The sequence below is a fragment of the Crinia signifera genome, chromosome 4, assembly GCF_055691185.1.
Source record: "Crinia signifera chromosome 4, ASM5569118v1, whole genome shotgun sequence".
In the NCBI taxonomy this organism is placed as follows: domain Eukaryota; kingdom Metazoa; phylum Chordata; class Amphibia; order Anura; family Myobatrachidae; genus Crinia; species Crinia signifera.
This window is the reverse complement of record NC_139220.1, coordinates 129,599,740-129,616,184: the sequence shown is the minus strand read 5'-3', so window position 1 is coordinate 129,616,184 and position 16,445 is coordinate 129,599,740. Positions and strand designations below refer to the sequence as shown.

The following is a 16,445-nucleotide window of genomic DNA, read 5'->3' as shown; positions in this document are numbered from 1 at the left end:
GATTAGTAAATCTACTTCCATCTTTTAGTGAAAACAAGACCAGGCAATCCACCTGGGTATGGCTGAGGCTTGTTTAATCCTTTCAGTGCACTAACCCTCTGAGAGGCTCAAAATATCCGCTAAAAATGCCAACATCTCTGTGATGTTCAAAACATGAGTGCAAACATCTCTGAGAAATATGCAATATATTGGCTAAAAATGCCAGCGTTGCTCACATTTGTTGTATAAATTCAAATAAAAAATTGTGTAAAAAAAAAAAAAAATTTATTCTCTACATAAGGTAAACATTACAGGTCATTATGATAAATACAAATGTTTGCTTTGCAATGTTCACACCAATTTTAACAAATTCACTTCGCAATCAACAGGTTAAGTGTAATTATCTTTTACATTCCTTTCACAGAGAAAAGCAAATTACCGGGTCAAACATTTGTACCCGGTAATTTTCCGTTCAATACGGGTATTTGCAAGGGTCGAAGAACCGGGAATTTCAACCTAAGTTGACCCTTTCACACACAAGAAATACCAGTGTTTTTTATTTCTACCCAGTAATCAGCAAATTACTGGGTAGAAATGGAAAAAGCAAGTAGCGCTTAAAAACAATGGATGTGCAAGTGACTGAGGACTTAGTTTTACTAATAAAATACCACATATATAGTACATAATACATAAAGTTTAAAAACATAACTTGATATAGGTCAACGTTCAAGATTCACGCCTATACAGGATTTTGACCATGTGCAAATAACCAGCTGAAAATAATAGATTGAGTCCCAGTGGATTAGTCTGTGGTAAAACTTTACCTACCTCAGAGCCAAAGAGTTCTCTGCTGGAGGAAGGAATCTGGAGCAGCATCTCAATAGATCCAATTGCAGAAGATCCTGCAAGATCCGTAGGTATACGGTTGTGTAGGAGCTTAAGGTGCCATGTTAATCAGATGCAGTTTGCCCGGGCAAGTCCGATTGCTGGTGAGTGCTGGTCAACTGATGTATTTTGCTACTAGCCAGTTGCTTTCATAAAACTACTGGCTAGTAGCAAAACGCGTCATTGTTGACCGGCACTCACCAATATTTGCACATGGTCAAAATCCTGTATTGGTTAAAACGTGAATTGATCTAACTCAACATCCAGGAATCACACCAATACAGGATTTTGACCATGTGCAAATATTGGTGAGTGCCGGTCAACAATGACGCGTTTTACTACTAGCCAGTAGTTTTATGAAAGCAACTGGCTAGTAGCAAAATACATCAGTTGACCAGCACTCACCAGCAATCGGACTTGCCCGGGCAAACTGCATCTGATTGACATGGCACCTTAAGCTCCTACACAACCGTATACCTACGGATCTTGCAGGATCTTCTGTAATTGGATCTATTGAGATGCTGCTCCAGATTCCTTCCTCCAGCAGAGAACTCTTTGGCTCTGAGGTAGGTAAAGTTTTACCACAGACTATTCCGCTGGGACTCAATCCATTATTTTCAGCTGGTTATTTGCACATGGTCAAAATCCTGTATAGGCGTGAATCTTGAACGTTGAGCTATATCAAGTTATGTTTTTAACCTTTATGTATTATGTACTATATATATGTGGTATTTTATTAGTAAAACTAAATCCTCATTCACTTGTACACCCATTGTTTTTAAGTGCTGCTTGCTTTTTTCTTTTCCTTGTGGTATGTGGGGACTGACTATCCCCTCTTTCTCAGCAGCTGCTCTATTGGGATTCAGACCATCTCTTGCGCCCGAGATCATCTTAAGTTGTTCTGCCCTTTCCACTGGGTAACGCCTGACCCGGTAATATTGCTTTTCTGTGTGAAAGGTGGGTCAGACTGGAACCGGAAAAACAAACCGGCACTCAAATGCCAAGTAAAAACCAGGATTTAGGGGCAATTCTGTCTGAAGGTTGTATTTACTTTGCATAGTGCTTTGTTTATGATAAACATGTGATTTTTATTTTTTGGAAGAGCATTTGTGTTCCAGGGATGTATAATTGCTGGATACCTCTTCTTTGCCAACAGGGACTGGTTATCTTATTAAACAACATTTCTGGGGTGGAAGAATGATATATATCCATCTCTGCTTTAGATGTACATCCATCACAATTAAGTGTCTGATCAGTGTTAAGCAATACTAATTCCTATTTTTTTTCATAATTCACAACAAAGAAAAACACCAGAATGAGGCAAAGTGGGTGTTCTTGCAGTATATTTGGAAAATACCAGAACACAAAGGGTCCTCAAGAAGAACTTTACCTTTCCCTATTCCCCTCACCATTCCCCCACCTAAAGAATGTTCCTTGCAATGCAGCAGTGTTCATTTTCTTTGTGAAGTGCTTGTGGAAGTGACTGTGTGAGCTGTTCAGTGTTCAGCAGCCCTCATGCCTGCTACTCATAAAAACGTCACTGTGCACTTCCACTTTGAAAGGCCCTTTTATGTTACTTTCCTGAAGTCCCTTTCCAATGGCTAAGTAGCTTGACCTGGAAGCTGCAGCTTGGCCTTACCACATAGCTAGGCCTTAATGAGGTGTGTATGTGTGTCTCTTGGCTACAGATTTTCACCCTCCATTATTTCTTCAGTACTCCCTTCTTTTAAGGTTTAAAATGTGGTTAATTTGACAAATACATAAGAGCAGTAATGAAATGTGTTTTTAAACAATGCTACAAAGTACTACTTTTATGGCAGTCTGTATAACATGAACTACTGTAAAAGGATTCTCAGCCTTAGCACCCACAAAAGGCACTGAAAAACAACCCTAGTTAATGCAAGTAGAAAACATGTACTTAGTTCTCACTGTTATCAGAGTGTGCAGAGTGATTATTAGCACACCTCACACAGCATATTGGGGCAGATGTATTAAGTCTTAAAAGTGAGATAAACGTCCAGGCAATCTGCTCCTTACTGACATTTTTCAAACACAGCCTCTAACTTGACAGTTTGAAGCTGATTGGCTGGACATTTATCTCTTTATTACTCTCACGGTTATCACTTTTTATGGCTTAATACATCTGCCCCATTTTGCTTATGAGAGCCCCATTGTGCTTATGAGAATTCCATTGCAATTGTCAAAGCATCCAAATAGTGCTTTACAAAGGTAAGTTATCAGGTTTGTGCACATGTTCATACACTTACATTATTCTTGCATTCGCATCAAAGCACATCTAATAGGCTTTGTGATGGTGTGCATTAAACTCTGAACATTTTAATGTTGTGTAATGGAAATGATCAATAAACTAATTTTAAACTTGCTTTTTAATCAACTACATGATTTATACTGTCTCCAAACTTTTCTGTGCTGAGAAGAGGTGGGACCTCACAAAAGGGGTGGGCTTCATGTAAAGGAGGTGGGGCCTCACAGGACTACCTCTGCGGTCTTCATTTTTGGGGCATGCCCAGTGCTTTCTGAGCAGCTGGGCAGCCCCCGCTCCCCTCCCTGCAATGTCAGATGCCATGTGTAGAGCAGCAGTAATCACTGGTTACCCCAGCTGTCGTCGTACCATCACCCGCAGAAAGGAAAAGAGACCTATTCCTGAAATGTTTTTTATGTTTCAAGATCCAAGGCAATTAAAACATTTAGGCCTATTTTGCATAAATGTTCTTAGCTCAGAGCCTCTGGACATCACTGCTTAGAGCCCCATACACACTAGATGACATATTGTTAACAATATTAACAATAACTGTATCAATACCAATATATCATTCATATTGTCTTTTGTGTGTATGCTCAATGTTAATGATGCACACTCCTGCACATCGTTCTTAAAACCCTCCCCCCACCCACAGTAGTCTGTGCTGCACGCTCAGTGTATTGACCCTACACATTAGATCAGGGCTGGGCAATTGTGGCCCTCCAGATGTTGAGGAACTACACATCCCAGGATGCTTTGCATTAGTTTTGCTATGTGGCCATGCTGAAACTGATGCAAGGCATGCTGGGATGTGTAGTTCCTCAACATCTGGAGGGCCGCAATTGCCCAGCCCTGCATTAGATGATATGAATGATAACTATATCCTTATTCATATAGTTAACGATCTATATCATCTAGTGTATATGACTTTAGAGTAGTGGTAAAAAAAATAGTAATGAATGGGAGTAGTTCTGGTCTGTTTCCAATTCTGACAGTGGTTGAAGCAGCCATTGGGCTGCATTATTCGGGTGTAGGGATGCCAATCCCAGGAATTGGGATTGAAAAATGCTCAATCCCAGGATTGGCATCCCCTAAAGAACACCGCCCCTGTGCCCCACACTGCCTGACTAACTTTAGGGGAGCGGTGGAGGGGGGCAGACGGCAGAGGTGGGTATGATGCAGAGGTGCTTGGGTTACTGTGTGCAGCCGGGAGAGGTTGGGTGGCTAGAGGGTTCCGGCACTGGAGGTGCAGCGTGACCTATGACCGAGACAGTCACGCTGCGCAAGCCGCATGCCGGGTCAGAAACAGCCGGGCAGCATCGGAGCAGGTGCATAGACGCTGCCTGACAGACTGCATGCGCAGTCGAATCCCAAAATCCCGGGATTGAAATCCCGGACATTTTGGGGCCAATTCCCGCCGATCCCGGGATTGGCCACCCTATTCTGGTGTGATAAATTAGATTGGCAATGTCTGTCAACCTGTATAAGGTCAACATGGAAAATTGTGACACATGAAACTGTCAACATTAATTATTTTTTTATTTTTTTTGGTGTCCCTGTCGACACCTGAGCACCTGAGCTCTCTTGCTCTGCTACTGCTGTACTTGGCACACTTTACCATTCCCAGTTGGAGTCTGCTTTGATGGTAAAATGTGAAAGCATTCAAAAAAGAAAACAAAGCCCCAAAAACTTGGCGACAATAGCTAGGTCAACTTTTTTGCTTGTGTCAATCTTTTAACCATGTCAACCATTTGACCTAGACGCTGACTAACTAATTGCCACATTATTCACACTTAGCGGAGAAGGTTTTAGCTTGCTAGACCCTTTTCAAACCGGAGAAGCCAAACATGGCCTGCATACCCAGAGAAGCCTGAGTCACTATTGAATAGTGACTTTGCCACAGTTAGTCCTGCTTGCAGTGGAATAACTTTATAAAACTCTGAAGCGTGTCTTCTGTAGAATACTATTTATCAATCTATCTTTAACCAGGAAAGGACAGGGAATCCTGAAATATTTATAGTATCCATTTGTTAATTTTTCAAAGGTTTATGTTGTAATATTGATGACACTAGAACTTGTTTTGTCTTGTAATATTGAACTTCTGGCACCCAAAGTGAGAGAAAGTTGCTTGACTTGATCAGGTTCCAGATTGCACACTTAAATTATACATGTGTTGCATTATACTGCACAGGACTATGGTTTATTCTATGATCATGCATGCACTAGCAGGTTTTACTAGATTTTTTTTTTTCATTTATGGGACCCAATCGGTGCCGGTTTTTACCTATGGGCTACAGCCCCCCCAGGTAAAATCCACCACTGTAGCGAAGCCGGCATGCGGTCATTTGGTCTACAGCATTATGTATCACCTCCTCCCACTCCCGTGTTAAGACTTCTCTCGCGCTGCCCCCCTGCACTATAACAACCTCCCGCCACCCATCAGGCTTTCTGATTTACTTACCTCCTTCAAGCGCTCTCCCTCACAACCCACTTCTTCCAACTAGCCTATCCCTCCTCCTCCTAACCTATTTCGCTCCTCCTATCCTGCCTACCCTACCCCTCCATCCGTTCCCATCCGTTCCTACTTATCCTATTGTTTTTCATTCGTCCACCCACCTCCTTTTAGTCTGTTAATTCTTATGAGTAGGGCCCTCCTTTCTCACGTACTCACCCTACCTCTTTACCTCACCAGTGCTCCTGCCCTGTTCTTCCCTTCCTCTACTTCATCTTCAGTCTCCTCGACAATTTCGACACCTACTTTAGAACTGATGCTGATTTTAGTTCTACCAGCTATACCCCTATTTATGCTGTATTTTATCAACACTCCCTGTACGTTACCTTGTGATTTTGTTTTTTGTTTGCTATGTACGGTGCTGCGGACACTTTGTGGCGCCTTATAAATAAACAAACTACTACTACATGGTCGACAGTCATTATGTCGACACTATTAGGTCGACATGGGAAAAGGTTGACATGGTTTCTAGGTTGAAAGGTCATTAGTTTGACAGGTCATTAGTTCAACATTGTCTAGGTCAACAGTTAAAAGTACGACATGGAGTTTTTCACTGTCTTTTGAGCCAACATGTGCCGACAGGCGGTATTTCATGCCCTACCATCCACTAGGGCGTGGTGGGAGAATAAAATAGTGTGCCGAGCGTAGCAAGGTACCGTGCCCGACGCATCGCGAGCGTAGTGGTGCACTTTAAACTGTGTCCATGTTGACTGTGTTGACATTCATGTCGACCTTTTGACTGTCAACCTAGACAATGTCAAAATAATGACCTTTTGACCTTTTCCCATGTTGACCTTTTCCCATGTTGACCTAATGACTGTCGACCATAATGCTGTAGACCAAATGATTCCAACCCGCGAAGCCAGATGCAGTGTGGCAGACTGCACTGGCTTCACTGTGGCTTGCAGTGACTTCCTATTGGAAGTCTGACCTGCCAGTCACCAGGGCAGTCCCCTTTGGAAGTGTTCCCTTGCTGCGTGCAAAAATGGCAATTGCGCATGCGCAGTACCCATATCTGTACTGCGCAAGAACTGGTCCTGGTGCCTGTCATTTATATTGTACAGGCGCCGGGACCAAGATTTCTATGGGCCGTTGCCGAAGCAGCCCATAGAAGCTGTCCGCATGCGCAGTACATATGTTTGTACTGTGCATGCACCAGTCCCGGCGCCTGTCATCATAGGACAGGTGCCGGGGACCGGGAGGAGAGCAGCGGCGACAGGGGGAGGGGGGGTTCCTGCATTGCGGTACCCCGCGGGGGCTGCGACCAGAGGCAGCCCCCCTCCCTTTTCCCAGTGGGCCCGTCATGCCTCATTCGGACACTGCCTGCCCCTGTCTACCATTGAATCTCTTCCTAGCCAACAAGGGTAACAGTGACTTTAGTAGATAATTGTGTTCTGTAGAATAAACCGAATAGGAAAAGTATTTCTAAATATACCTAATCCAACAGTGTTTGCCAGAATGTACAGTATCTTTAGTGAACATGTATTTGTTGGTTTATGGTAATAATGGGGGTTATTCTGGTTGATTTAGCTCTGACACGAATTTGCATCCGAGCCTTCCGAATGGTGGTACGCCCACTGCGTTCCTCACAGTGTGTTTACACCCAGGGCCTGCGAATGGATGTTTAACATAAACAGCCATTCGCAGCCTGTGGGTGAACACTCATATCAAAGTGACTCTCAGGTCACTTAGATTTGCGTGCACCCTTGGGAGGAAGTGGGCTGGCAGCTGACATCCGGTGATCTCAGCAGCATACCCCCAGCACCGACTTCACGGCCCGATTTACCATGAGTATGCACATGTGCAGAAATGCGGCTGGGCATATGCCAAACATCGGTCCCTAAATAGAATCAGTTTATAATGTGAGTGTTTGGTGTTGCTGTGGTAATATCTTTCAAGCTTTCATCCATTCGGTTTCACTTTTGTGGATTTACAGTACAGCATTTTGTAGTAGTTTCTTTTGACAAAGTAGAAAAGGTTTTGAAGCGTCCCGCACAGGGTTTGCAGCAAGCACCATGATTAAAGGCTGTTACTTTATATTCCTCCTTGAGCAGGGAGCTGCATTGGTGTCACACGTGGTAGCATTTAGGAGCCCTTCACAGCTGAAGTGTTTCAAACACTAATGAATGAAAGCTTGCTCATGTAATGCAGACCAACTTAAAGGAGTGCTTTGCTGAATGGTGCACTGTAGTGGCATGGGAAAGGAAGAGTGTTATAAATTCTGTCAGCCACCCAGACAAAATGAAGCCATGTGGAAAATTAAATCTATTAAAGTATGAAGACTTTCGTAATCTGGTTTAGTGAGTTGTTCTTAAAGAGTTTATTTTTTCTGCTGCAGCAAATGGCTTTTCACCTACATTTCTTCCTTCATACATTGAGAAAAAAAAACAATTTCTGAATGACCATCTAGGTTTCTTTCCATATGGCCTACTGGGGAATATGGTGTTGCAAATCCATTGAATTTAAAATGTGTTAAGTTGAATTGTAGGGGGTATGCCTTCATTGTTCTAGTTGTGTGAACAATATAAAGAGTATGTACATCTAGCCTTCTTTTGCATTAAATAGTCCTTCTAATCGTGGAATGGTATGACTTTTCTTCGATTTAAAATGTGGCATACCTATATTCAGTGGCCAGTATTTAATGCTCTGGATTCACAGTTTTGTCGGCGAATCAGGCTGTTTTTACGCTCTGTGGTGATTCTTTTCACTGAAAATCAAATTCACCCTATTCAATATTCACCGAAAGCGAACAGTGAATGCCGGCCAGTTCTCCATTTCATGCTCGCTGCAATTCGCTGATGTATTTCAATGGGGTTTTGACTCTAATTCGCCGAGAGTGTATTCAATGTTGGGATGGAAAACTGCTTTCACTGTGATTTTTAGCCTTGTTTAACCGTTTTGCATTTGACAACTTTTTATGGTGAACTGCAATGTGTTCTTTTAAAATAAAGGTTTACTATATATATATATATATTTTATTTTATTTTTTGATGTCAAAAAATCATTATTTTAATTAAGGGTCATGCTATTTGGATTCATGTACTTGCAGCACATGAATATATATTTAACAGTTACAATATTTTTTTCTACAGATGACGTCACAGGGGGGTGGGGAGACTATTATTAGATGTTCACTGCAACCAACGCAGCGCTCCCTCCACCTCCCCGCCTGCCCTGTCTCCCGAGGCGGCAGCTTCAGCTGCCTGTGTCCCCGCCAGGCCTCCTTCTCACCCACACAGTGTCCGATGCAGGCAGAGAGGCTTTTATCTCTCTGCCGGCTCCCTTCGGCATTCGCGGGGGGGGGGGTTAAAATTCGCTCTCAGCCGACCGATGCCTGAGAATGTGCAGTGAATCCTAATTAGGATAGCACATAGTGAAAGCCAGCATTGAATACTGGCCAGTGTGTGACTGCGGCTGTATTTGCGAATGTAATCCTACTTTACAGTGCCTTCAAGGAAAAGTGTTCCCGCTAAGCTCATTTTATCTGCACCTTTCCTGGACCGCTGCTCCCATTGCGCAGAGACGCCGCTGAGGTCTCTGTTCAACAGATGTTTAACGGAGACCTCCGCGGCATGTAAGCGCTGCGGGGGTCAGCTGGAAGAGCTGACAGCCCCTGTTAACAGGACACAGAGGGACAGCAGATTGCCAGTGATTGACAGTCTGCAGTTGTCTGGGGAGTGGGCACTGACTTATGAAAACTGAGGCATGTCTTCTCAGTTTAAGGGGAGGGAAGAGGCCAGGAATATCGGTTGTTGGACTAATGCTGTGTACACACGGTCCGATTTCCTTTCCGATGTTGACAATATAGTCAACATCGGATCGGCATCGGATGCAGATCGCAAGGGTTTTAACCCTTGCGATCCCGATCCGATCCCGGTGCGCGTTCATGTATCGGAAGCCAGAAAGTCTTGGCTGCCTTGTCTATATAGTGCAGATCTGCACTATATAGTCAAGATAGGATGCAAATCGGATGTGCCTTAAGATCCTATCTGATCAGATCGTGGATAGGATCTTAAGGCACATGTAACGTGTGTACACACCATAAGATTTCCTTTCCTGTGCAAATGGGCTGCTTGGGCAGTACCATGAGTCCTGCAAGCCACCCAATGGTGAGTGATCTGATGATAGGATGCATGTTGCGTCACTACTGCAGCAAGGAAGCAGCAATAATAGTAACTCCATCCACATCTGAATATCCCCCATAATACCACTGTTTAATAGGTAATTTTGCTTTTTAATCACTAACTTGAGGAAATACACCTTGACTTCAGCCCTGTTTGAGTCATCTAAGCAATGTGACCTCTCAATAAACTAGCCAAGGAGACGGTGGTAATTAGATTTATTTATTTTTTTACGGAAAAATCATTACTAGAAATTAATTCTGAAAAGGATATAAAAGATGTAATGGCAGATCTGGGTTTTTATACCAGCTTTGTATGTGCTACATTTCCTCTCTCTCGTTTCCTGTTTGGTTTTGAGAACAAATATTAATTAAGCCCCCAAACACACTAGATTACTAGAAGCTAAAGTGAAAGATATCTTTCAGAAAGCCCAGTCTGAAAAATATATTTAACTTTTTATCTTCTAGTGTGTACGCTTGCTGTTAATTATGCGCACCCTCGCACATCGTTAATGACCCCCTCACTCGTACTGCATGCCTGGATGAGGGAAGTCCTTCTTAACGATGGCCATGCGGCAGCACGGCAGTCTCCCACCCCTGAGCCGGCATCGGCAAGTGTGTATGCAGTTGTATAGGAGGTGCGGGACCTAATCAGAGAGGCAAGTTCAGCAGTGGAAAACTGCCGCTTTCAAGCTCTGCCCAGCCCGTGCATATCTAATGAGCGGTGAACTGGCACAGTGCATATTGAATGCGCGGGTCCCCGCCCCATGCATATGTAATAAACGGGACCCACTCCTTCAATATGCACTGCGCCGGGTCCCCACTCATTAGATATGCATGGGGTGTGTCCCCGCTCATTCAATATACACTGCACTGGGTCCCGCTCATTTGTTATGCACAGGGTGGGGACCCGCTTAGCGTTCACTGCTGCCTGGGCAGCGGCGCCCACCACAGACCCCACTGGTGCTGCTCCCACAAGCCACTGCGGGGTCTGCCACATAGTAGCTATGCTAGTTGACAAATATATGAAGATTACAACTTCTCAAAATGTACTTTTATTGCCAGCCAGAACGGTCAAATCCGTAATTTTTTTTTCCATTCCATTGTTTTATTCTTGCCTACAAACAGCAATATATCAATGAACAGAGAAGGGTCACTGTGCTGTAAGTGCCGAGGTTTTCTCCTTTAGATTTCTGTTGAATGGCATTTGGTAATTTTCAAAATCCACCGTATATGTATAACGTTCCCGCAGCTGTGTAGTCCTAGTAAATCCGTAGTTTTATCTGCATCTAGTCTGCAGCAGAACATCTGATGCTCAGTTCTTCCCTCCAACACAGCTCCTGATTTATTTGCCTGATGTGGTTGCTGATGGCTCACATTTCTCCTGCGCTAATCTGTCCTACTCCTTAGTGTGCCCTATCTTTCCTGTACATTTTGTTATGCACAGAAATGTAATTGTTTTTCTGCACTACTCATGGCACCATAGGGGTCTGCATAGCTCCCAATTCTGTGTCAGTTTTGAATATGTGAAGAGGATGGGTTGGCAGTGGGGGGAAGTCGGCATTCAATATACTGATGCTGGCAGTACTATTGTTCTGTAAAAATAGGTCCAGGAACTCTGGGTCTGGGGGTGGGTCGATGAAATAAAAATAGAGAGAGATATGTATATATTGTATTTAGAAACAAAGGCCCTCACAAGGGACTTTAAAATAAAACTTATCTAATGGAAAGTACCCTTTGGCTCAAAACAGGTTCAGGAACCCTGGGTAGATTTAGTAAGCTTGGTGAAGTGATAGTGTCTGGTTTTTATCACCGGCCAATCAGCTCCTACCTGTCATTTTTCATACCAAGCCTGTAACTTCACAGGTAGGAGCTGATTGGCCGGTGATAAAAACCAGACACTTTTTATCACTTCACCGAGCTTAATAAATCTGCCCCCCAGTTCCTGATGATGTCCTAATTAGAGGTTTAGGAACTGAGGGCCTGGTTCTGGTTCACTCGCAAATGCAAATTCTCTCTAATGGACAAAACCATGTGCACTGCAGGGGGGGCAGATGTAACACGTGCAGAAAGTTAGATTTGGTTGTCATTTTGATTTTGTGCAGGGTAAGCAATAACTTGCTTAGCGACAACTGTTCCAAACTGTGAGCATCTGTATCCCGGCAGTGATGTTAGGCTGAAAAAGAGTCGAAATCCCTGTTCTCACCCGATTTCCACAATGTATCTTCTGCTTTTAGTGCTACCTATATCTCTCTATTTCCAAGTGAAGCATTTAGAGTTGTATGGAGGCCTGTTCTATCTATATATATATATATATATATATATATATATATATATATATATATATATATATATATATATATATATATATATATATATATATATATATATATATATATATATATATATATATATATATATGATGTTGCATTGTTTACCATGATTCTGTAATCTTCTCCCTGCCGCATATGGGATCAATCCGATCTATTTTTGCCACACTTGTACCTAAGGAGCTCGATTCCTTTTAGTGTCATGGCTGTCTATTAATGTGATAGGAAGGCACAAGATACAGTCCCACATCTTGTAAAGGCATGTAATCTAAGAACACACTAGTGTTCTATGCCACTTGGCATTGATGGTCCGTGGCCTTCACATTTTCCTAATCTTCCATATTAGGGCCTCTATTGAAAGAAGGGATTGCAGAAAAAACAGCATTCCCATACAGATTAAAACCATTGCACATAGACCAGTGTATAAGTTTAACTTTACTTCATTGAAGCGTTCTCTCTATTCATGTCCCATAGGGGAGCTGAGGGAGCTTCACGTTGCCCAAAGTTTTACATTTGACATACTTTCTCCTCCATTTCCATGTTTCCATGATTCATAAGTTTATTAAAAAATTACTTCAAGAATAAGTGGGACTGATGCGGAGTTCGATGCGTATGTGTTTTAAAGAATCCAATAAAATGAGCATGTACACTTACTGCCACCAAGTCATTATCATACAGAAAAAAACGAAATATTTTTCTCTTCCTTTAAGTGAAAGACGTTATACCTTTCTTCTATGAGATTCAAAGTATCAAAACAACTGTAAAATATTATCATGACATCATATTGGTACAGACAATGAAGGAAGGTTCATTTGCAGTGGATAGATAGCAATAGGCATGTCCAAGTGCCAATGTTTACCAACCCTCCATCACCTTCAATTGACAAGCAGGTTTTCATCCAGTTAACAAATACTTGAACATTCCCATATTGTGCCATTTGCTGGCACCTCTGGTTCAACCTGTTTTAGTTTGTCTGGTTAGGGCTGTACAAATAGGCACCTACCTATATGTTCAGAAGAGTGTTAAATTATTGTTTTTGGCCTGTCTTCTTGTATGGGAGATTGCCTAACATTCTAATTCCACCATTTCTTGTCCAATGCAGGAAGAAACTGAAGAGGCCTCCTCGCACGAATCTGAAGAGGATTAGAGGACAACCAATATGAATTTCTACCTCAAACAACAATTGGGCTTCTTAGATTCAGATTCAGTCCGCTTCAGTTCATCTGGTTCTCAGAAATGAAAGACGCTGCCTTGACCACTTATTTTGTTCTACCGCCCTCTCTCTACTTGTCTACGGGGCAGGGAACCAAATCATCCAAACTCTTAACTTGTTCATTTACTTTCTTTGTAATCCTTTCACTGACCCAGTTTTAGTGCTAAGGAAAAACTGCTGTAAGACAGGGGTACAGATAAATGGCAACTTGTTTTTATTTTTATGTTTTTAACCTACTAATTATTTTCATTAATACTGTTATGACTGTGTGGGTGAAACATTTGTGCACCAGGTTCAGTCATTCACTGCATACATATAAGGAAACTTTCAACATATGACATATTAAATGGGCATTTAATTGGAAAGGCTTGGTATGTAACACTGTGTAGACCATACCATTTAGTTCCTAAATCTCCTGGGAGATATTTTTGTTGTGTAGGCTTTTTTTAGCAGGGGATTGCGGACTCCATATTTTTCTGTAACTCAAACAATAATGTTCTAGCTGAACATTTCCAAAGCAAGCGATTGCTTCCCGGCACAAAGGCAGGAAATCTAACACCGCAGCATTATGCAGTGCAAAAGATGGTGTTTTTTGTTGTGACGAGTATTGACATGTAAAATATCCTGCATCAATAGTCTGGGGAGTACAAATTTACTCCAAAATCTTGTTTTCTAAAGGGGGGAGAATATATCTTCTTTGATCCATGACAAGAACATTGGCCAAAGTCATATATACTTCTTGATGTTGGTCAGCACAGCCTAGACATTGAACTATGAGTGAGTGTGTTTGTAATTTGGCAAAATATCCTTTTTTTGTAAGAGGGCACTGGGGCAATTCTAATTCAAGTGGAATGCTGGCCTCGTGCGTGTGTGTGTGCGCATATATATATATATATATATATATATATATATATATATATATATACTTAATGTCTACCCCAAATCTATATTTTTACGGTACCCTGGATTCTTATGTTTGGCTCTTGTGAAGAAGGAATAGGATCCTGAGATGAGCACCAGAAAGGTTCTTAATTTAATTTAGCTAGGATCGTGTATATGTAGATTTTCTTTGGAAGGGGGAGAGATGTTTTAAATATATTCACTTGTGTCCTTTAAAAAAGAAAAGAAATAAGGCGTCTTGGAGGCCAAGATTAATTTTTTTGTATTGATTTTGCAATGCGATCGCATGCGTTTTTTAACAGAAAAGCATCCAAATGCATTGAAATTAGTATCAAACATGTTCAATGGCCCCCAAATGTCATTTTTGAGGCTGTACCACCCCCACTATCAATGCGAACCCGAAGCGTGGCGAGCCCGCGAGGGGCGGCGGTACGCGTCCTACGACCTTTTCATACCCCCACTATCCACGTCGGCGTGGAGTTGAGAATAGAAAGTGTGGCGAGCGGACACGGATACCTGTGAAGCCCGTGAGGGGACACGGATACCTGTGAAGGTATCCGCGGGGCTCGCTGTGCTCACCACGCTTCGGGTTCGGTGGCTTGCTGCGCTCACCACACTTTCTATTCTCAACTCCACGCCGACGTGGATAGTGGGGGTATGAAAAGGTCGTAGGACGCGTACCGCCGCCCCTCGCGGGCTCGCTGCGCTCTCCACGCTTCGGGTTCGCGTTGATAGTGGGGTTGGTACAGCCTCAAAAATGACATTTGGGGGCCATTGAACATGTTTGATACTAATTTCAATGCATTTGGATGCTTTTCTGTTAAACGCATGCGATGCGATCGCATGCGAATTTGTTAAAAAAAATTGGGGAAAAACTGCAAAAATCGCATCCAATCGCATGCCACTATATATGGCATGCGATGGGAGCCGTGATACTCCACCAGTTTCTGAAATTAAAATTGTAAGGGGAAGATTTTTATGATTCTGCACTGCAGACTTCTTGTTGCTAAGCATTAACAAACCTGTTGAACAGTCCGTTGCCATGACACTGGCTACTTGATACCGTTGGCACATGTCTGCAGACACAGCAATTTAGGTAGTCATCTACAGGCTACATTTCTTTGCTTGAGGAGAATTGAATGTGAGTTCCCCAGCATCATATGGCAATATTGGGATGAAGTGCTTATGTAACGGAATGATGGGCTGACAGAAGCTGGAGGAAACTAGTTGTTGTGCCCAGTTTAAATAAGTGAATGGTTTTCTGGAGGGGATATTTGACCCCTTTTCACCCTCTTAGGAGTTGATACCCCATAGTATCCCTGCTTAGTGGGTGGCTGCACATGTTTGTTTCCAGATCACTCAATAGGTCTCCCTGCAGGTGCACAGGAAGAGTTGATGGTCACATTTTCAAAACACTCAATGGTGATGCATTGTGATTGGCTAGTGGATGTTTTGCTAGATAACTCTGAAACAACAAAGCAACAGATTCCAGTGCCAATTTAATTCTGCACCGCTATGGACACCAAGCTTTAGTTTGCCTGAACAGGGAATCCTATACCAATGTTCACCCTTTTGTTATTAACCCTTTGCGTGCCAAACAAATTTGTCTACATAGGTTCAAAAATTGCTGAAGCAAACCTGTTTATTCATCATGATGACCCCTAATGCATTCCTTTTTATATAAGAAATATAATAATGTTTACATACATTTTTTATTTAAATTAAAAAAAAAAAAATGTGAGCAATGCTGGCCTTTTTTAATGGATATTTTGAACCTCACAGATGTTGGCACACAAAAGGTTAATTATATAGATGGCTAATAAATCACAACAATCACTTGCACTAATCTGCTTAACAAATTGTATCCAAAATCAAGCAACAGACATGTTGACAAGTTATGGGAACTTTTACATATTTATTTGTGGATGTTTAGTAGCTGTTTTTATGTAGCACCATCTGCATTTTAGATTTAGAGTCCCTTTAGCTCAGTCTTGTCCAAACTATGGCCCTCCTGCTGTTGTGAAACTACAATTCCCATCATGCCTTGCCACAGTTTTGCTAAGGGAATGCTAAAACTATGGCAAGGCATGCTGGGATGTGTAGTTTCACAACAGCTGGAGGGCCACAGTTTGGACATGTCTGCTTTAGCTATTTCAACATAACTTCTTTAAGGCCTCCTATACATCTGTGTGTTTGCTCTTTTCAAGGAAACATCAGAAAAGTGAGAATTTTTCATGCATTTT

General features: G+C 42.3%; 1 protein-coding gene across 1 annotated transcript in view; it reads left to right on the top strand.

The window, feature by feature from the left end:
- Positions 1 to 13,523, top strand: part of HMGA2 (high mobility group AT-hook 2) — a 129,483-nt gene extending 115,960 nt beyond the window's left edge. Inside the window, exon 5 of the mRNA XM_083182451.1 lies at positions 13,192 to 13,523. Coding sequence (XP_083038577.1) covers positions 13,192 to 13,236 — 45 coding nt within the window. The 3' untranslated portion in view covers positions 13,237 to 13,523. The remainder of the gene's footprint in view (positions 1 to 13,191) is intronic.
- The last annotated feature ends 2,922 nt before the right edge of the window (positions 13,524 to 16,445 follow it).